Here is a 23,018-nt window from a genome sequence, read left to right on the forward strand (position 1 = left end):
AATGTTTAGCCTTGATTTTAATATTAGATCAGAGTCATTTTCCATGGTTTGCTCTTTTTCACAAATTATTGCTTTGCCTTTTAAATAAAATTGAAAGGAAATAGAATGAGACCAGGGTGGGAAGGGAAACATTTCTTTAGCTTATTTTGAGAAAAAGAATATTCTTTCTTTGTCCATTCTGAACTTAGAAAATCTATTTTTTTCTATATGATACTGAAATATTTAACAATTCATAAAAAACATAGCATTTACATTAAAATACCACCTTAAATACAGCCCTGTAATTTTCACCAGGAACCTTGTAAAATATCATGAATATACATGCATGAATACTAAAACAAGAAAGACCACTCAAAATTCACATGGAAATGCAGCATTTCACACAACATAATAAATATCCAGGATATCAAATCCACAAATTGATCATTATTCTGATTTAGATTCTTTTTTCCAGTTAAGACTTCTACTGTATAATTTATTATAATAACCTTACAAGTTAAACATAACTAATTGAGAACAGAATTCAACTAATCTAACTGCTGAAATAGCACAATTGTCAATATATTGCCGCATATTTAAATTTACAACATATAAAGCTGCCATTTTGGCAGGAAATATACATCCATATAACTAACTGCTCAATGAACTTCTTTTTCAATGTATGAAAAAGTGTCAAAGTTAATAGTATGAAAGGAAGCAGAAGCTAATATTATTTCTGAGATAATTTTATTGCCTTAGCTCTTGGGCTTTGGCAAAAAATATCTTAAGTTTCAATATATATCATATAACTTAGAAACATTATTTACAAAATATAAAAAATTTAACAAAATACTGTACAAAATACTGTCTTTACACATTTAAAGGGTGCTTTTCCTTGCAATGTACGAGAGCCCTTTCTATTTCTACCTCTGATTTTCCCACATGTTTTCAGGATCCCTTCCTCCAGTATTTCAGAGCTGAGTTTTTAATAGTGGAAGCTGGTCTATAACGAAAGTGTGAAGCCAAAGATAAAGGTTGCTATATACGTTACTGATACTCTTCTAGATCAATTCTCCTGGTTAAAAGTCACTTTTGCTTTTTACATTTTGCTTCTTACATCTTGCCTCTTTTGTTTTGTCACGAAATATCACTAACAAACATGTTTTAGGGGTATTATATCACTTATGAAGATTCTTTCTTCTGAAATGAATGAAAGTGTTAAGTAGGCACCCACCACTTCTGTTAACCTGTCCCAACACCTTCTGTTTCTATGCACCAACACTTAGTATGATTTCTTCACAAAAAATACTCAGAGAATGAGATTCATGTTTACTGCTCCTTGCTGCTCGAATAGATGTCTTTTTAAAATGACTAATAGTCACCCACCACTATAGAGTTCCATAACCTAGTTCCATAGTCAAGGATCTTATCCTGAGTGTGGACCAGGTCTCTCGGCATGAAGGCTCTTTCCTGTTCTTTCTTGCTTACGAGACAGTTTATCTTCCTTGCCCCTCAATATCTGTTCCCTAAACCACCAACATGTGAACTCAAACTTTTTCAGTTTTAGAATCCCAAGAAATCTACATGCCTAGTGTGTGACATTGACATCCATCAGGTAAAGGGACTTCTGAGAGAGCCTCGAGGATCTGGGAATTCTGAGGAGGCAGGTGTCAGGCTCCCCAGACCAGCACAGTGGGAGCCGCTCCCGTTGTATGTCTGTCACTGGGGACTCTTGCCCAAGGCTGGAGTGGTTACTTGCAAGTGTGGACATCAGTCATGCTTTCACACCTCCTGCAGCGGACGTAGCAGCACCAGATAAACTTGCACTCACATCGCTCCACGTGCCTGACCACGTGGGTGTTGTAGCCCCTGCCGCAGCAGAGGAGGTTGCAGCCGTCGGCGCCCTCTGACGTGCGATTGCACTCTCTGCCTTGGGTCCCTGGGATCCCGAGTTTCTTATCCTCTACACAGTAATTGGGAGACTTATTAATGTAGAGCAGATCATCCTTGTGGATCGGTATTTTCCTCTGATCTTTCTCTCTCCTGTGCATTTTCTTCTTTATTTTGTCTGAGATTTGGACACTGTTTTCATATTTATCCTTCAACAGACGGCCAATCTTTTCGAAAGAAGACATGGTTTTCCAGCATGTTTTCACAGCACAGGAGCCGGAAACTCCGTGACACCGGCAGTCTAATGACATCAACTTGGCGACAGCCTGAAACCCAACAGGAATTGCGTGAAATATCGTTCGTGAATGGTTTTACTCAGCAACAGAAGCACTACCAGCCTAATCACTTAACTTTCTGGATCTGTTTACTCCTGTATAAAAACGATGGTTATATACTTCAATTAAAATTAAATAAAATAATAATAGTTTTAAAAATACTTCAATTAAATAATAGATCTGTTTACTGGATCTGTTTACTCTGGATCTGGATCTGTTTACTCCTGTATAAAAACGATGGTTATATACTTCAATTAAAATTAAATAAAATAATAATAGTTTTAAAAATACTTCAATTAAATAGAAATAAAATAATAATTTTTAAAAATAAGGATGATTTTGCACACAAAGGATCTTTTAGACTGCTTAGAATTCAAATGTTTTGTCCTCCTCTTCACCCTACAGAACAAACCTTTCTGAGTCTAATTTAAAGCTGCAGACCAGGCTAATAATGTGAACAGAGATTAGCTGAGATAACAAAGGGAAGCTACTTTTATTTCTAATCTCTCATTTAATTTTGGGTGTGAGAGGATGTTCATTAGTGCCTCTATGTTCCTGATACCGTTCATTTTAGCACCTTGCTACTCAGAGTGTGGTTCATGGACCAATAGTACCAGCATCACTTGTGAGAAATAAAGACTCTCAGGCCCCTCACCAAACCTGCGGAATCGAAATCTGCATTTTAATAAGATCCTCAGGTGACTTGTATGCACACAGAAACAGCTGTGGAACTTTACAAATAACCCCTGAGATTCTTATTTAATTTGTCAAGGTGGGGTCTAGGCAATGACTTCTACAAAGCTGCTCAGATGATTCCAAGAGCATCCAAGGATGAGAGCTACTGAACTGACAGTTCTCAGGTCTGATCACTGCAAAAGTCAGTTATATTCACAGGGGTTTGGGGGGATATGCTATCCCCTGGTCACAGACCACATGAGAAATCCGGACTAATCAACTTAAGTTGGTCAAAAGAAGGGGTTGGCATAGCACAGGGAGTTCACCTCTGTGCTTTGTGACCACCTAGAGGGGTGGGATAGGGAGGGTGGGAGGGAGGGAGATGCAAGAGGGAAGAGATATGGGAACATATGTATATGTATAACTGATTCACTTTGTTGTAAAGGAGAAACTAACACACAATTGTAAAACAGTTATGCTCAAATAAAGATGTTAAAAATAAATTAAAAAAAAAAAAAGAAGGGGCTGGAGATGCAGTGGCTCCCAGCCAATTCTTCCCCTCTTCTGGAAAATTAATTCAAAACGTATGTCCTATTCTTGATGGATCAGTAGCATCCTCCTAACATAGAAAAGGTATAATATTTATACGATTTTCAATTCTAAGTGCTGAGTTATTCTGTGCAGATGGAGGAATTCAATGAGATTATATACATGGGTTAGAGTCCATTGCCGGACACACATTAAGGTCAAAATAAATGTCCCCTGTCCCTGAAGAAGAAGGTATGGTAAGAGTTGAGATAAAATTTCAAATGGGGCTAACCATGCAAAAACAATACAGAGATTTCTAAACTAAAAGTTTATCGTTCTAATTTCTTACATACCGGCCAGTCAGCATAACTTCCTTCAATCCCCAGAGGATGGCAGAGCAGATTAATAAATCGTCAGGACTAACTGGAGAGTTGACATTCTGTCAACACGCTGGGTAAAATAAAAAACGGATCTAGCCATTCGATAACTTGGAAATTATGTGTGTAATCTCGCCAAATAAAGGGAAAACCCCACCGCTTAAATTCCACTTACAGTTCTTATCAAAACTATAAAATGACAGGGGTTTCTACTTTGTTATTTTGTACCACAGTTGACATTGACATGTTTGTGGAATGTTACATTTCCTAACAAATTAACTAAAGTTTCTGAACTATCTAATGAGACAGAGTATTTCAAACAATTTGTTATATTTGCAGCCTTGAATGAGAGCATATGGTATTGATTTGTGTAATATTCAATACTTTTTATTAGTGTTTAAAATAATAAACCGAACAACATTTAAACACTGTCTTTTATAGGATACGACACATATGCTTGTTTTGAACTCATGAAACTAAGAAGAGAGTAGATATGTCTATTTCTTATTATCTCAGGTAAAATTTACCTTTCAGTTGAAAACAATTTGGCACACAAGCTTACTTGGTTAAATTTCTGGTATTTGATATTCACAAAGCCTTCAATTTTTAAAAAGTCTCCAGGCAAATAAATGTTCAAATTAATGCGATCTGCCTACTTTTGTTCAGATAGTAAGTGCCCAAAGGATATGAGAAAAAGAGAGCTCAATCAATGCCAGGTAACAGCAAAACAAATTGTCCAAAGAAAGCCAAAAATCTAAGAATGTAAGTTTATGTGTTTAAACCTGATCAACGCTCGTTACAGTCATCACTTAGTGATTTAGAGCTGCCTCTCACTCAGATTCTTGACTGAGGAGCTGACTTTTTCTTTTATCAGCCAGTTCAGATATCACCTGTGGTGTTGCCAATTTGCAAAGCATGAAGGACGGAATAGATGCTCACCAAATACTCATTGAATGGTTAGTCTAGCTCATTTGAACAGTTTTAACTCATCCCCTGCTAGTAATCTGAATCAAGAGGAAGTAATAAAGACCGTTTTCTTCAACAGAAGAGTTACTGCCAGGAAGTCAATGATATTGGGAGACCCTGATCTGGCTGGGTTTTCCTCCAATTCCTCAGCCCACAACAGTGTTAGGACACAAGAGTGACACACTACTGCACAGGTGTGAAGGATAAGAGGGAAGACTGATCTTGAATCCAGGGATGCCACCTGCTGAATTTGTATCCGAATTTTGGGGAGATTTTCCTGCCATAGAAAACTAGAAACTTTTAAATACGTGAAGTTAACTAAACTTTCTAGAGATATTTTTAAGGAATTTAATTCTATTATCTTTCAATTCCATTACCTTTTTGTCTTTAACGATAAGTATAAGAAATAGTATTTTTATTATATATGTGAATACTATTCATATTGATATTCTAGGATAGAAAGACAAAGAACTTGACATGCAATTTAAATGATTATACCCTTGTAAGACTCCAAGGAAGAAACTTGGACAAATAGGGATAAAATAAAGTAATGCAACCACCAGTAGGAGAATGTGATGAAATGCAGAGTTCAAGGGCAGATAACATGCACACACACACACACACACACACACACACACACACACACACACACAGAGAATTTAACTCTCAGAGCACATTTTCATAAATTATTTTACTTGATTTAGGTTTATAGGAAGAAATGCCTTGCATATAGTAGGTAGTTCATGAACATGTACTTGCTTATTATTCCAATTTGAATAAAATTGGAATAATAAATAGCCTGGTTGAGACACTTGTTTTCCATAAGGATAGATGGTAATATATGATATAAAGTCATTATATGCAGCAGGATAATTTTGGTAGAACAGAGAAAAATGAAAGTAGAAAGTACAAATATATTTAAGAAAATTGCATGAACACTCCAAAAATATATATTCTGGAGCTTTTCAGCTAGGATTCTTAATTGATGTCAAATAGCCATTCTGAGCTGCAGCGATAGCATAGTGATTTTCTAACAGAAGTAAGAGAATAGCAAGCAAATGAGTTGTGTGTGGTTATGAGAAAATTCCTTTCTCTACATCGCTGAGTTGTTAAGGTTTATAACGATATTAACAGAGGAATGTTTTGTTAACTATTGCAAACAGATGTGCACATTTTGGTGGAATATTTTTAAACTATGGGAGAGCAATTAGGAGCATAGCATTTAATCTACTGGGCTCCCTGTGTTAAGTTTTGGTTTGATAAATTTCTGATGAAGTGAAATAGGAAAGATGTATCATTAATACTTAATGTAAAACTAGAAACTGTTTGAGAAGTGGTCTAAGGAGTTAGTTTTGACTCAGAGGTAACACAGCCGGAGGTGATTGTTTTTCGGTAGGTTGCTTTATCCAAGCTTTACAGAAATGACTAAAAAAAAAACCCAACTGTTATGGAACATTTTGTTACATTTCATTTGTCAACTATCAGATGATCTGTTTAAGTTTTTATGAAAACGATGACATAAATTGGATGACTAATTGGAGTATTCCTATTTCTCTGACCCATTTTGTTCCTTTCAGTCTAAATATATATATGAACCTGCTGAAAAGCAAAACACTTGTGTGTTGTTCAAGTACTTGTAAATATTCTTGAAACAGGTTAATGAAATTTTGGGGGTGGGTCCCATGCCACTTTTTTGAGTTACTCATCATAAAACAAATTATGGGGTAGGGAAACTTAAAAGTTTATGAGGTGGACATGGGAAGAACGGACATATTTTAAGCACACCAAAAGAAATACCCATAAATATTCCAAGTCACATTATTCTCAGAAGTTCTGCCCCTGGAAGGCATCACATTGTTCTGTTAGACAATCACCATTCGGCAACATTATTCTTGGAATCATAACTTTAGGAATAGTGTCAGAAACCAAACGGGAATTAGAGTATTTAAGGTCAGCGGTTAGAAAATCATCTATTCTGCTCACAGCACTACTAAGCGCCAGTACCCACATTTCTCTGAACGCTTTCCTACGTTTTGAGTTTGGGATTTTGAGATGAGGAAAATCAACTCAATTGAATGCAGACGTTGAACCTTACTCAGAAGGTTATACCTATTAGATTAAACTCCTAATTGCCAATATTGAAAATGTAGTTTTTTGTTCTTCCACGTTAGGTAATATCTTGGAAACCTGGTTGATTTTTGTTGTTGTTCCGGTGCTGGTGGTGGTGTTGGGGTTTTTTTTGGTTTTTTTTTTTTTGACCACCAATGGAAAGAAAAATATTAAAATGTTTTGAATTGTAATAGTTCATGAGAAAAGACCAACAAAAACATCAGTGTAGTACCCTCAAAACATCCAGGTAATATTTTGTAATGTTTTAAGATTCCATCTGACCAATGTGGAAAAAAAAAAAAGATTCAGTAGAGAAAACTGAAATTTACACAAATGTGTATATACCTAAAGGCTGAATTTTTTGGCGTAATTAGAATAATAGGGAAAACCTCAGTAAAGTGAGGAGATTGTTCTATTGCCAACAAACAGTGGATTAAAATTGATGCTGAATTGTATTTTTTTTTAAATCAGAATATAAATAGATCAAAGTTAATAGTTACACAGGCAAATATTGCTACCTAATATGACAAAAAGCCACATAAGATGGAATAAAACTAAATAGCTGTCTAATATTGCTAGTGAAAATACATTTTAGAATACTTTAGGACTTTTCATAAGTCTGGAGATAACTTTATTCAAAAGAATAAATTATAACATGAGTTTGAAGTTTTGTTTTCTGATTAAAGTTTTTTTAGTCTCTACCAAATTATTTAAAGAATGACCAAAGAAGATTTAAGTTCTAAGATGATACTAAATATTGATTCAATTGTTTTCTTGTTTTTAAAATGTATTAATTTGACTTGATGTTTTGCTCTAGTTTAGAGTTTTAAGGAACAAATGTTAATTACCTTTAACTCTTTTATATTAACATGTTAGAAATAATAAAAATTCCTTTATTGGATATTATTTAAAATGAAGCTAAAACTCATTCATTTAATTTTTTTTAATGTAAAACTTTATCAAGAAGAGACCTGTGCATAACTATGGTGTTAGCAGGAGTTACTTTAGTGAGATAAATTAACTTAAAATTTCAAAACAAAAAAAATGAAAAGCTTACATAGCTATTTACTGACTTTTCTATTTTCGAATCTTCTGTTTTGAATCAATATTCAAATAGAACTGAATAGTCAAATTTGAATTTGAAGTGTTATGGTGATATATTTATAGAGTTTTCGGTTTTTGTATTTTAAACCGAAGTGGTTAAGTAAAGAAAACTGGCTGAAACTTGCAACTATTCCAAGAGAGTTCCATTTATTCACTTTCCAAAAATGTAAAACAAATGCAGAATATACTTTAAATATTCCTAAGAGATACCGCATCTCATTTTAATTTATTACAGGAGAATGTGGCAGATTGCAATGACTGCTTTAGGACTTTTACAGGTTATTGAATATTTACAATAATGTAGGATATATGGTGATATTCCCATCCTGAAAAGATTATTACAAAATAGAAAATCTATATTCCTAAGAGAGGTTTTGACTGTTTTTGGAAAGTCACTATGAATTACCAAGTAATTCAACTATGTTGTAGAACTCAAAGCTTATTGTGTCAATATTCATTAAGGTAAATACATAAAAGTTAAATTAAGCTACAAATGTACTCCATTTTAAGAAAATTTAGCACTAAAAAATTCATAAAGGAGGTTAATTAGATGTGATTCTTCAAATTTCCCTCTCCCTAGATCTTTAATATATCTATATTTTTAAATATCAAAATATTTAATATATCTATAGTTGCTTTACATTTATCCGTATTTATCAGTTTTTGCAGTGAATCTACATTGCTTTATAATAACATAACTACTTCCCTTAAATAAATTTTGTTTTACAAAAAATATTAATTGAGTTGTGTATTCTCTAATGTATTCAAGAATGTTTTGCTAGAGAAAGTAAGGACAGAACTGATAACTTCTTTAGATGTCATTGCCTATGAAAATATAGATTTAAAAATATAATGAAAATTCAGATTTGAAAAAATGAAATTGGATTCAGTCCCGTTAGAAAGGCACATACTGTAAGTCTTATTCTGGCTCTGCAACTAACCATCTAAGAGGGTGGAATAAAATGACCCAACAGGCACTTGTACTTCTGTTATTTTATAATTGGTGTTTTAGGTACACGAACTATACAATCACAAATATATTTTATAACACGATTCAACTCACATCAGATGGAAACTTAAACTAAATCAATATGGTCAGTACAGGCTCATGAAAGAATATATATATATATATACTTGCTGTTATACATATATAATAAACATGCACATATAATTTTACATATATATAAATATATTTTTATATATTATATATATAAATATATATATTTATATATAAATATATATATATATAAATATATATAAAAATATATTTATATATATTCTTAGACTGCAAGCGTTTGGTTTTTAAACCATTTGGTCATATTGATCCAGAAGTGTAATCCTAGTGTTATTTACCTAAAGGCACTGGATTTCTATTCCATTTTCTAATACATACCTGCCTTCCAGCTTCATTGTTATGTAGGTTCATTGCTGACAGTACTTTGCCGTCTTTTCCCGTGGTGTTTCTGATGGGGAAATCTAGGAACTTTCTGCTAAACCACATGCCATACTGGACATCATCGGAGCAGCCTCCCCAGTGCCAGCCTTCGCTTGCTGAGCCGCCGTTCTGCAAGGTGGTGTCACAGGAACACTCGGTCATGTTGCCTGCACTGCATGACCTGGTCACAGAATGCACCAGGCCTGCAGCCATCACAGCATAAATAAATGCTGTTTCCTTGGTGCCTAGAATAAAACATACATTGCTAAATGAATGAGTCATACCGTTCTCTGTTTATGTTCATAACAAAGTCTTCTACTTATCTTCTTATCAGGGAAGCAACTTTTCAATGGATGCTTTAATGAGTACATATTTAAGAAAGGACAATTTCATATTGTTCTCAGCTTTTAAAAAAGCAACATTAATTTTCAGTATTATATTGTATATCATAAATTGTCCTCATACCTTAATATCATCTGTTTATTTTGAAAATTTGAAATGTATATCAGCGTCCAGCTCAGCATTTAACAGACACTAGAAGTTCTATAAATACACGTTGAATTTAAAATCCCTCGTATGGATACGTAAATAGTGATAATGCCCAAAGGAGTCCCGCTTACCCTTCTCGTTAAATTTAAAATGTGTTATCAGAAAACACAAGCTGAAAAATTTGGTATGACTTTTGTTGCATAAAAAATACACGTCAGGGGCTTCCCTGGTGGCACAGTGGTTGAGAGCCCGCCTGCTGATGCAGGGGACATGGGTTCGTGCCCCGGTCCGGGAAGATCCCACATGCCGCGGAGCGGCTGGGCCCGTGAGCCGTGGCCACTGAGCCTGCGCGTCCGGAGCCTGTGCTCCGCAACGCGAGAGGCCACAACAGTGAAAGGCCCCGCGTACTGCAAAAAAAAAAAAAAAAAAAAAAAACACGTCAGAAAGCGAATTAAAATTAACCAAAGACCAAAGCAATTAGGAGATAAATGCTGCAGTTTCCTTTCACATCAAAGACTGATTTTTTAAGGATATCCTGAAAAACAATATTAATATGAAAGTTAAATATTATATAAATATTCTTATATACATATTATATCCTCTTACAGTATTAAAGGCAGTTAAAGATAATTGAAATGTCATTAGCAAAAAAGAAAAAGAATTGTTATGGAAAACAATTGAATATTGAATATGGATAGAACACACCTGCCATAGGTTTTGAGCTAAAATCTTTGAAAATTAAAGTCCCATTAAAACAGTAATACAATGGACTAGAAGGGACTCAGCAGGCGACTTTTTCCCCCCTTTGGAGATGTTTAGATTGGAGTAGAAACGTTATCACGTCGTTGTCCAATAAACCCTTTCAACAGCTGATGCCTCTACATTTCAGCAACTGTGAAGAACACATCCTCTTCTTTTCTTTTTTTTCTACACCCTTCTTTGGGAAGGGTGTGCCGGCCAAAGCACAGCGGGGAAAAAGCGATGCTTTGGCGGCGGTGAGTGTAGGGGCCCGGCGGGGAAGGGTCAAAGGTGGAGGGGGGACCGCAATGAATGTGAAAAACAACTAAGAATCTTTCAGCGCCCAGGGCCTGAAATTCTTTGAATCTGCTGATACCTCTGTACCTTTATCCTTACCAAGTCTCTGCTAGGCCGGTGGAGGTGGAACTTCGTGTTACCGCAGCTTCCCGCGCCGCGGCTGTGCGCACAGGAGGGAAAAGGTAGAAGGAAAGGAATAGAGGGGAGAACTAAAGTAGTGCTCGAGTTAGCCTCACGTGGGGCTGCCCGGGACAATCCCTTTAAAATCGCCATGATTCCGTCTTCCCGGTGCTGTAAGGAGCCAACCAGCTTGGGGCTTCGCTGCAATTAGCCAGGGCTCGGTGCGCAGCGGGGCTGCTTAAATCAAAGCAGATGCGGCAGCGGCATTCCCTGCAGCCGACATCATGTTTCTCCAGCTGGTCACCCACGTAGGGGGGGCGCTACGGGGTTCGAGGGGTCGGCGGGGTGGAGTGTCAGCTTTTCCCCGACTCCGGCCGGGCGCCGCGGGAAGGAGGAAGAGCCACAGCTCCACGCGCCCCGCTCGGGACCTGGGGTGTCACCCCGTCCAGGACCGCACCTGCCCCCGGGTCTGGCTTCCGTCGCCCCCAATTTCATTGCACTACAGGACCTCTCTGGAGATGTAGGGAGCGACGGGACCGCGCAAGCACTCTTTATTTACAAGAATTGGAGGACCTGCCCTCCGTCCCGCGCCAGCTGCGAGCGTCCCGGGACTCACCGCTGCTCAGCTCGTAGCCAAAGAGAGGGCTGTCCGGCGGGGCGGCGGCGGCCACCAGGCAGTTCCATCTCTCGTATCTGAATTGGCTCCTGCACTCCTGAATGCCCAGCCGGGCGCCCTCGCAGATGCTGGGCAGCAGGTAAGGTTTCCTCTTGCACAGCTCCTTCTGGCGGCTGTTCAGCGGCAAGTTGGCGCAGCCCAGCTTCTCCGGAACCCCAAAGGAGGCGATGCCCAACCACCTGTAAGACACGGCCGCCCCTAGCGTCAGCCGCTGCCCTGCTCTCCTCCCCAATCCCAGGTGTTTACCCCAAATTTAGGTCACCCGCCCTAGGGTCCCGCCTCTCCTCTCCAGCCTCAGCTGAAAGTTCCCTGAGGCTGGGCATCCGTTATGGCACAAACCCCGTGCGCCCCTGCTGCCCCCATACTCACATCCAGTTTCCTTGGGCTCCGCAGGGGAACAGCGCGAGGAGGGCTGCCCACAGCGCGCACAGGCGGGACAGTGCCAGGAGCGCTGCTCTGTCCATGGCACCCGCATGGAGTCCCCCAGGCCCAGCCACTCCTCGTCGACCCTCCCCAGCCAGAGGCCCAGCAGGACAGAGGTCAGTTCCTCAGCACCAAGTTGTCCCTCGCCTCCTTTCTCCCTGCAGACAACGTGAAAAGAAGGCCAGCCGTAGTAGGGGCTCTCAGCAGCCTTCTCCTCGCGAGCTGCGAGCAGCGTGAGGAAGTTGGGAAAGTAGCTTGGGACACTCCTCCCGAGACGAGTGGAAGATGTGCAGGAGATGCGGGAGCGTCCCTCGCATTCCAAGGTGAGAAACTTCTGTTGATGTAGCTCTGTCTCCATCGCCCCCGGCCTCTCCTCCCATCTCCTCCCCCTGGCTGCGCCTGGAGCCTGATTGGCCCAGCAGCGGCCCCTCATCTCATCATCCCGGGACTTCAGGCTCCCATTGGCTGAGAGCAGGCTCCGCGGGGGGCGCTAGGGCCCGCTGTTCCCCGACAGCCGGTCCAGACCCTGTGTTCCTGACCTTTCCTCCTGTCACAGTTTCCCGAGAGCGGGTCTCTGCGGGACGGGTATTGATTCAACCCGAAGATTGATAGGGGCGCTTCTGTCTTAACAACCCTGGGTGAAGGTGTGGGTCGAATGGGCGATGTTTGAGTTCCACCCACCCCAGTCTCATTTGGATTAATTACCCTCTGGGTGGAGCGGATGGAAAAATCTCACTGGCCCCGTTTCTTTCCTCTACTTCACCTCACAGGAGAATAATCTTTTTGAGTCAGAATTGGTACCCCAAAATTGACCGTTCAACACCCTGCTTGAGGTCTCAACGTGTCAGGAGACTTTAGAGAATGAGTGAAATAGTTGTCAAGCTTGAGATCGATCATTATCTGTGCAGGCATTTACTTTTATCGAAAGGGAAGATTCCAGCCTAGCATCTAATCCACCGTATTTAAATTGTGTGAGGTGATTTCGTTTTACGGTTTTGCTTATTTTCCGTAGTCTTTGAGGGCGCTGTCAAAAGATGGAGGCCACAGAGCGAATGTGAGCGAGAGATGTCTGGGGAGCTCTAGAAAAATGAGGGATGTGTCCTTTCCCTTCTCTCCAGTGCACACTATGTCTCTCTTGGAGACTTTGGACAGGGCTACACACTGAAGACAAATTTTAAAAGCTTACTTATGAAACACCTACTGTGTGTCCACTATTGTGAGAATTTATGAAGATCCCTTCCCTTAAAGGCACAGCCTTTCTGGCCTTGTCTCCAGCCACGGAGACAAGTCTGAAACAAAAAATTTGAGATTATCAGTAAAGGAAAGTATAGAATCCAGCAAGTTACTCCAGAGCCAAAGAGTTCGGAAGCAGGAGAATGTTCTGGTGCCTGGAAGTTTAGAGAGTTTAGTTAACCAGTGTTTTCCAAGATAGAAGATCTCTGGGGAGAACTCTGAATTCAGGCGGCACATGCTTAGCTGTGGTATCCAAAAACCCTGTCTCACCTAGTCGGTGACAGGAAATGTTTATGAGAGGCGTCACCTGCTCCTCACAGGACTTCTGAAATGTTAGTTAAACTCTCAGGGTATACCACCTTAGTGGGTTCCAAAATCTAGACTTACTCAAGTTAAAGATTTACTTTATTAGCTTTATCCTCAGATAAATGGTTTTGTTTGCTGCAAGTCTCCTATATCAGCCCAGAGCAATAAAAGCTCACTGCAATTCCCATCCTATCCCATTCATTCCTTGATCCAACAAATATTTATTGAGTGAACGCCATGTACCAGGTCCTAAAGCCACATTGTAATTTTTAGAGAGTCAAGTTGATGATAGGGTGTAGTTACCGATCCAGAAATATTTTGGCTAATGGCTAGTGGCCTCTCTGAAAATCAGAGGCTTCATCCAAGCTCACTTTATTCTGTGAGCCTCTCCATGAGGGATAGTGGAGCATTCCCTGCTGAACTCCTGCCACGGGGCCCAGTACACGAGATCCCGGTTTTGCACACAATTTACTGAACAGATTAGCAACGTGGTGACGAGCATCCCGAGCAGATAACCAAGTGGCCCAAATGGTGAAACTAGAGAAGAGGCTTCCTCTGCACGGGGTATTGGGGAAGAAGTAGGGGAGTGGAGAACACGAATACTTTATAGGGTGATTTTTTTTGAGCCAACGATGGCAGATGTTTTAAGGAAGTTGCTGGACTTTTTTTCCTTTAGGAAGATATACTGAGCCTCTGTTCCGGGTTAAAAAGTGGGGATAGCACTGAGTTAAATGGTAGTGGAGTTTATAGCCCAGTTGGCAAGACAGACAAGCGGGCAGACAATCACAGCCAGAGCAATGAATGCATTGGGGAAGTATTGTGCGCCAGGAACACACACTGTAGGATGACTTAATCTAGTTTGAAAGTGGGGTCACTTGAATGTTGCATTTGTTTTTTAGTCTAGGGATCAAACACTGTCCAGGCGTCCAGATAAACCTTTAGAGGGGCACTCACAGTATTCTGTTCTTAGAGTCTAAGACCACTGGGTCATCTGGTTTCAAATCTAAGGCACAGTTTCAGGGCCTGAGTGGTCCTGCATGTTTTCTGTGTGGTCTAGGGCCTTAGGGGTCATTCTGTTCATATCTCTAAAGCAAAGGAGACTTACTTCTGGGAGATGGTCCAGCTGAAGAATTAAGCTTCTTATTCAACAAGCAGACATTTGAGTGCCTATTTTGTGTCATGCGCTGAGATCCTGCATGCCCTCTGTGTTTTCCTCTCTTACTCTCTGTCTCTCTCTTCTCTCTGCCTGCAAAGATTCAAACCCCTCAAGTAGGTGCTCATTTTATAGATAAAGAAATGAATCTGGAGAGACTAAGAAACTTGCTCAAGGCCACTCATCTAGAAGATAGTAGAGTTAAAAATCGATCTTATTTTAGAGGTCTTGTTCTTCCTACCACAACGTACTGCTGCAGAACTTGGTTAAAAAGCACTGCTTTTTTTTTTTTTTTTTTTCCTTTTTTTGACCAAATCCCAGGTATTTGGCCTCAAGGTCTAAATTCCTCTTTTGTGTCCCGTGGATCTTTATATCACAGTTCACAGATCTCTCCATCAAAAGAGATGTTCTGTTCTGTGAACATAAACAAAAACCCCCAATGGGTGGGTGGGTCTCCTAAGAGGTCTCCCTGAAGTCAGGTCTCTCAGAGGCAGATGGCGGTCTGCATGGATGCCCTTCTATTCCACCTCCCCCCCCCCCCCCACACACACACTTTGCTGTCTGGTTTTTGTGGACTGGGAGGAACAGTGGAAAGATCACTGGGCTGAGTTGAGTGATTGGGTTTCCAGTCAGCAGGTTATAATCTTGGGCAATCAGTTTCACTTTGGATCCTCAGTTTTCTCACCTGTAACATGCTCAAAAGCTCTTTCGGATCTGAATCTCTTACTGGTGTTTCCACAGGGCTGCAGGGAGGGAGGCGGTAGGCATGGTGTGTACGTGTATGTGGTGGGGTGGGGAGATTGCATTTGCTAGTGAATCTGCACTCCTAGGAGGAAGAAGCCTAGTAAGCGGGTTTGTCTACCTGAGAGAGGGACCCCAGTTCTTAGGGTGGCACAGGCTAGAGTTTTCTGGCCTCCACTTTGTATCTTCTGTTCCACTTTTCCTTGTGGATTTTAATTAAAATGAATTATTTTCTTTGCAGAAATATCTTAAGATGGTTGAATTTTAAAATGTATTGTAATCTTGTCAGGTGACATGAAACTTTATTTAGAAGTTAAAAGAAGTTACAGATATCTTCTTTATCTTGGAATATGAAGGTGAGGGGCTCCTTCAGAATCTAATTTATATCTCTTATTAAATTGAAGTGGTTCATCTCTACTACCATTAGTGGGGATCATGCTCTCTATTTAAAGTTGAAGAATAAAGTAAATGATGGGTCAAATCCAAACATATATGCAACTACACATTTCAAGTTGTTTATTTCTTTAGCAGCAAGAAGGAATCTCATTTCCTATTTATTATTTTTGATGTTGTAGTTCAGAGAGAGAACAAAATATTAACTGTCTGATAGAACATAACCTTGTGCTTACTGTCTTATGCAAGCTTTCTAAAAAATGTTGTAAAGATCATACCACTAATTGTTCAAAATGGGAGGTGAACTTATCTCATGATCTGAGCCCAGCTATCTACAATTTGATTAATGCTGTTAAGCACAGCACAGTGTAACTCCAAGTTTGCACAGATTACTGAAGCATCTGTAGCTTCTTGATCCGGCAAGAAGGGTACATGAATTTGTTTTCCTAGCAACGGTAAGGTGTTTTGAGCCACATTCTGGAAAAGGGGATTTAGGAGAGAGAGCGCCAGAGGAAATATTCATTGCACTCAAAGAAGATCTTCAGAGAGACTGCATCTCTGACCATGGTCCTCTCTGACCAGCTGGGCCAGTTGAACCAAGATAAGTAGCTGGCCAGCAATAAACCCCACCTCCCATCCAGGACAATTGTAGATTAGTAGCTGTAGAACCCAGGGGAGGCTGTGCCTTCCGGTACTTTTCTCTCAGTCCCTGGGAAACTCAGCAAAAAGTCTGCCTGCACAGATATGCCTTGGACTCGGCCTCTGGCAGTCCATCAGAGGACGAGACTTCTAAGGGCCCTGTTGTAAGAATTTCTGCTGCAGATCACAGAGACTTATGTACTGGAAACTGATACCAGAAGCACCCCAACTGGTCTTAACTCTCATGATGGAACAGAAGACCAGAGGTGACTTTTTACATAACTGGATCCTCGTCCATTCTATTTTAAATTCCACCTGGATGCTACCAGTGTGAGACAGACCACAGGCTTGTGACCACTGGCTCTCAGGAGGGGGCGGAGAACGGCATTCTGGATGTCCTGCTGTCCTTTGGTGGCCCGAAAAGCCCGCCTTGGAGCAGCAGAGGAGACACCAGTGACAGAACTAGGAGAAGGGGCAGGAGTTGGAGAAGGATGCTGTCTTGCTTTTTAAATTTTCACAACTATGAAAGTAAAACATTTTTTTCTTTTTGTTTACTTGTCCTAGAAATTAAGATTGAAGAAGACTCAATAAGTGTTAATAGAAAGTGGCTTATCTCTAGTGGTATTTGCACTGATTATGCAATCTTTTCGGAATGAGGGAATATAAGTAAAATCCTTGACAAACAAGAGTGGTCACTGCTTGTCAAAACTGAAATACATGGAGAATGTTGAATCTCTCCATACCCCTTTTCAAAAAATTTTTTCTGAATTCTGTATAACAAAACAACTCAATTAATGAATTATTATTGAGTTAAAAAAATTATCAAGGGCTTCCCTGGTGGCGCAGTGGTTGGGAGTCCGCCTGCCGATGCAGGGGACGCGGGTTCGTGCCCTGGTCTGGGAGGATCCCACGTGCCGCGGAGCGGCTGGGCCCGTGGGCCGTGGCCACTGGGCCTGCGAGTCCGGAGCCTGTGCTCGGTGGCGCCGGCTGGGCCACTGCAGTGAGAGGCCCGCGTACCACACACACACACACAAAAAAAAAAAAAAATCAAGAAAACTTCAAAAATCTGGACTTGCATTCTTTTAGGAGTACTATTTATGGAGACATCACTGGGATGTCTATAATGGGAAAAACCAAATTTTCTCTTTTTTTTTTTCCTTTTTACTAAAATCAAGCAATCTCAAACTTGAAGGGAGAAAACTTGGAGGGAAGAGTCATTTAGAAAGAATCAACGGTGTCTATCTTATTCTAACTGTTGGTCTGCATATTTACATTTAATTGTTGTGATGTGATTCTGCTGTCCACAAAATGCCAGTCAAAAATCAGCAAATGCTGCAACTGCCTTTGTATTCGAGGCGGTTGTCCATATGTTTGACCATTGGCTACTGTCCTCATCATGGGTGGGCAGCATGTTGAAGTGAGGTTTGTTAAGTCTGGTCACCAAGTTACCATTTGGTGTTTACTCCATCTTCACAGCAGATGCATCCCATTTAAATTTAACTTTAATTTTTTCACTTTCCCCACTGAAACCTTTAATGGTTTCTTATTTACCCCTCCCTATGTTGTAAACCCTTTGGTTTGACTTCTAAAAATCCTTCACTCAGGATTTCTCCATAGCTGTCATTTTTGATTAAATTCACTCTATTTCATTATGGTCAGTCTCCCTAGGCAGCCCAATGTCCGTCTTCCCTTTTCCACCAGCAGGGCTTGCATGTTACTCTTTCGGTTTCTTGAGAAACCCTGCCTCCATACCTAGACTTTTTTCTTTCTTTTTTACTTACCCAAGCCTGCCTACCCATTCTTTAGGTCACACTTCTTCAGGGAGTCTTACACAGTTAATCATATTAACACCCCTCTCTGCCTAATTTCGACTTCATCTGAGGTACCTATCAGAAAAATGTATCACTTAATTTACTTTTGCTTTCTGATGGTTTACCGTGCCTTCACTGTAAGTCACCAATTACATTATAAACCTCTTCAAATCACAGAATATGAGGAATTCTTTTGCACTCCCCCCCCCGCCCCCCCAGTGCCTACGTAACAGACTGAATGAGTAGTAGGAGTTCAATATTGGCTGTGTGGTTGTCGTTTTTTTTTTTTTTGCGCTATGCGGGCCTCTCACTGTTGTGGCCTCTCCCGTTGCGGAGCACAGGCTCCGGACGCACAGGCCCAGCGGCCATGGCTCACGGGCCCAGTCGCTCCGCGGCATGTGGGATCTTCCCGGACCAGGGCACGAACCCGTGTCTCCTGCATCGGCAGGCGGATTCTCAACCACTGCGCCACCAGGGAAGCCCGTGGTTGTCGTTTTAACAGACAAGGCATCTCTCATAACACTGGAATGAATGAAGCATAAAGTTGAGAGCTGTCAGCGTTGACATCATCTACTAACTTGCCACTTTTCAACTGGAAATTCGCCATGACTTGTACCTAGTACATTGCATAGTACGGGCCACATGGTCTGCACAATTTCCAAGGGGTCCATCAGATGGCTGGGTCTAGAGTATTCACAGCTTCGGTTTTTGTTAGTGTTCAAATCAGTAAATACACCGATACTCTTAAATCTTTCTGACAAATCTGTAGCCATGCCACGTGCTCTTTCCAGGTACGTCTGTTGAGCTCTGCTAACAGCTCAAACTCTTACTTGAAGTTGCCTCCAGAGAGTGCTTTTATTTGAGTCAGCAAGTGCTCAGAGCCCAGGAGATGCACGAGGGTTCAGAGACATAAACATGAACGGCGTTGAAGGCGTGAGGTGTGCTCCAACTGTAGCCCCCTCACCTTCTGTTACTGATTACGGGAAGGGAGGCATCAACACAAAACCAGCTGACTTGAGGGCTCTCAAGTTTGCAATCTGATGAAGTCTTCTGGTGCCAGACCAACTTTTGGGGTTGTCACATGGCTTCGTGAAACAGCTTCCAAAATGGGCTGAAAGCCACAGTATTGATAGACTGGGCCACGTGCCAGAACAGAGCCTGAGTCCAGCCGACTGGGTAAAAGATTTCAGTTGCTACTTCAGCACCAGCGTATTGTCTGCAATCCCCAGGGCACACTCATGAAACCAGCACCAGGCAAATACAGTGGAGCCACATTTTCATGCTGGTTTGGGGAGAGAACTGATATGTGCCTTATAGGTTAACTGCGTTATGGCAGACTTCGGCTGAGAGGAGTTTCCCTTCAGGGACTGACTTGGCCTTCAGCATATCTTAATCTTATAGTGATTGTTGGCAGCCCAGGGTGGGGTTCAGTGCTGGAATCTTCCCCTTGATACTCCCCTCCCCTCCCTGTCCCAGGGGTTCTGATGAATAAAGCATGCAGACAGAGAACTGAACCAGTTTGGGCAAAGTATCAGGTTTATTAAGTGTAAGGCTTCCTAGTCGAGCTAGATGATGCAAAGTGAAGTTTTCTATTCCTTCGCCCTGAAATGAAGACAGAGAGGCTGATCCAATCGATTCACCCAGTCTCACGCTGAAAAACTGGACCTGAGAAAGGAGGCTGGCAGGAGGCCATAGGAAGTGGAGAGGACAGCTCACTCTACCCGAGGATGTCCAGGCCTATGAGGAGGGCAGGTGGGGCCGTCTTGCTTTGGAGGTACCCACTGGTGACAGGGACCAATTGACTGGCCACTCTTTCTCTGCAGGGGAAAAGTAACCAATGAGGTGGGAAATAGGGTACAGATTTCCTCACCATAGAAGAAAGAAATGAGAGTACAGAAATGTTGAAGGATGTCCTTACTTCCTTGGGCAGACAGTGCAAGGTATCTAGTCTGCTAGCTACTGTAAAATGTAGCATGGCAGGCCCTCAAGATAGACGGGCAGGCAGAGGAAGAACCTCTTACGGAAGCTATTGGCAGGATAACTATGACACAAAGGCTGTGGACTGTATTCTGAGAAAAGACAAGCTGTGCAGTGATGATTAGTATCGGTGTAGGGAGTGGTGAGTAGAGGACACATCAATACCCGTTGCAGCACTAGCCCCCTGTGCCCTTGGAAGCTCTGGTAAGATACAGATTAACCCAGAGGAACTGAGGGTAGATGGCAGCCAAAATCATAGCGTCCCTGAATCATGTCATCCTCCTCTACTTATTGAACCTCAGAACCCATTATTTGGTTTATGGTTCTGCTTGTGGTTTCCTTTGGTAACGGTGAAATTAATTCATGGTCCCTCACACACTGTCCTCTCAGGCAAGTGGCCCAGAAACATGTGGGGTGGTTTGGAGTAATCGATATAAGGATAGAAAGGTGGGTGAGGAGAAGTCACAAGATAGGTCATCAACAGGAGGCTTAACATCAGTAGGCTAACTTTGAGAAATATGGCGTAATATCGATGTATATGGATGTTCATTAAAATGCTGAAGAAATATTTTGATTCATTTCATATGCACAATGATTTGTTGATAAGTTGCATACATTTTCAGACCAGACAAAACATGTTAGAGCTCCTTGTGATTGCATACAAAGAAATATGCTGTAAGTTTTCAGGATAATTTAAATCATTTGATAACACTTATGATGGAGGGTTATTTTTGTTAATTGCTTGCTTTAAGGTGTGTCTTCACTTGGCCCTCAAAAACGAAGAAAAGAAAGGAGTTGAAAGTCATAAATATATTTCACAGCTGGAGAAAACAGAAGAACCCCTCAGAAAGAGTAAACTCAGGCAGCATTGTTTATCTTTCTGACTTAGTTTTATTCAGTAGCCTCTTGGAATCTTTCTTTCTTGGAATCTTTCTGTGCCTCTTTTCCTTATATTTAAACTATACCTACCGTTCAGTAATCTAATCAAAGGAGCACACCAGTGAATCAATGGGACTTTGCAAAACAACTTAAATTAAACGATCCTTCTACTAAAATTCTCACAATGTCACAGGTTTTGAAAAATCATCTGTATGACATAATTAAACAATTAGTTAAGTCTTGTAATGAAAAACAGCAGTTTCCTACTCCCCACTCCCCGCACACCCTCCCCAGAAGTACCAACTTCCAGCTCTCTTAGCTGAATTCTTTTGGTATTTTGCTCTAACCTGTTAAACATCATACTTATACTGTTACTTTTATTTTTTTATAAATTTATTTATTTATTTATTTTTGGCTGCGTTGGGTCTTCCTTGCTGCACGTGGGCCTTCTCTAGCTGCGGTGAGCGGGGGCTGCTCTTCGTTGCGGTGCAAGGGCTTCTCTTGTTGCGGAGCATGGGCTCTAGGCGCATGGGTTCAGTAGTTGTGGCTCGTGGGCTCAGTAGTTGTGGCTCGCAGTCTCTAGAGCACAGGCTCAGTAGTTGTGGCGCACGGGCTTAGTTGCTCCAACGGCATGTGGGATCTTCCTGGACCAGGGGTTGAACCCGCGTCCCCTGAGTTGGCAGGCAGATTCTTAACCACTGCACCACCAGGGAAGCCCTATACTGTTACTTCTTAATTTTGAAAATATTAGGCTTTATCTGTGACTTTCCACTCTGGAATCTGAGGATTTGCTCTGCTTCACTCCTCTCCCCACCATGTATTTTTGTAGCCTTTATATTCTCAATATATTTATCTCAAAATTGTGGTTTGGTCGGCAGTCAGTTTTTAATCTTATAAGACACAATGTTATTCATGCTAAGCTATGTAGTGTACTATGTTTATTTTCCTTTCCTTACTTGCTTTCCCCCCCTATTTTCCTGGCTTCCTTTTTTTTTTTGGCCACATCTCAGGGAACATGGGATCTTAGTTCCCTGACCAGGGATCAAACCCACACCCCCTACAGTGGAAGTGTGGAGTCTCAACCACTGGACAGCTGGGGAAGTCCCCTGTTTTCCTGGTTTCTTTGTGCTTATCACGAATCCAACCCCAAACCTCCCAATTTTCTAAATCTCCTGAGATGAATTCATCAGTTTTATCTTTTTGACACAGAGTCTCCCATGTCCCCTGACCTGTCCCAGTCTGGAATGGTTGCCTCCACATCTGGTGGCCAGTGTCATCTGTGATCTGCTTCACCATCATCCCACAGATCACATTTTTCTTGTGTCTTTGTAGAAACCTCATTTTCTGAAACATATGTTTTTCCCATTTTTGGTTTAGGCCCCTGTTCTAGGGGAGCACATACTCCTGTAGCTTCCTGAGAAAGAGTGTATGTGAGATAAACTTTATGAGAACTTGTCTGTCTTAAAATAGTTTTATCCTATTCTAGTAGCTTGACTAGTGGTGAATTCTAGGTTAGGGATAATTTTCTTTCAGAATTTTGAAGACATTTCTCCATTGTTTTCTAGCTTCCATTGTTATTATCAAAACATCAGAATATACTCTAATTCCAGATCCTTTGTATATGAATTTAGTTTTTTCCTTTGATATCTTTTGAAATCTTCTCTTTCTCTGTGATATTTGGAAATTTCATGATGGTGTGGATAGATATGGGTGTATTTTTACCTACTCTGGACTCTCAGTAGGCC

At 41.0% G+C, this 23,018-nt stretch overlaps 1 protein-coding gene across 1 annotated transcript; it reads right to left on the reverse strand.

Annotated features, from left to right (window-relative positions):
• Nucleotides 1–12,500, reverse strand: WNT16 (Wnt family member 16). The gene is made up of 4 exons (XM_059075070.2): nt 12,088–12,500; nt 11,659–11,897; nt 9,357–9,643; nt 1–2,195 (listed from the first exon to the last, which is right to left on the reverse strand). The coding sequence occupies exons 1-4, from the start codon at nt 12,180–12,182 to the stop codon at nt 1,731–1,733; spliced, it is 1,086 nt and encodes a 361-aa protein (XP_058931053.1). The 5' UTR covers nt 12,183–12,500; the 3' UTR covers nt 1–1,730.
• Nucleotides 12,501–23,018: the final 10,518 nt, after the last annotated feature.

The sequence above is a fragment of the Kogia breviceps genome, chromosome 9, assembly GCF_026419965.1.
Source record: "Kogia breviceps isolate mKogBre1 chromosome 9, mKogBre1 haplotype 1, whole genome shotgun sequence".
NCBI lineage: Eukaryota > Metazoa > Chordata > Mammalia > Artiodactyla > Physeteridae > Kogia > Kogia breviceps.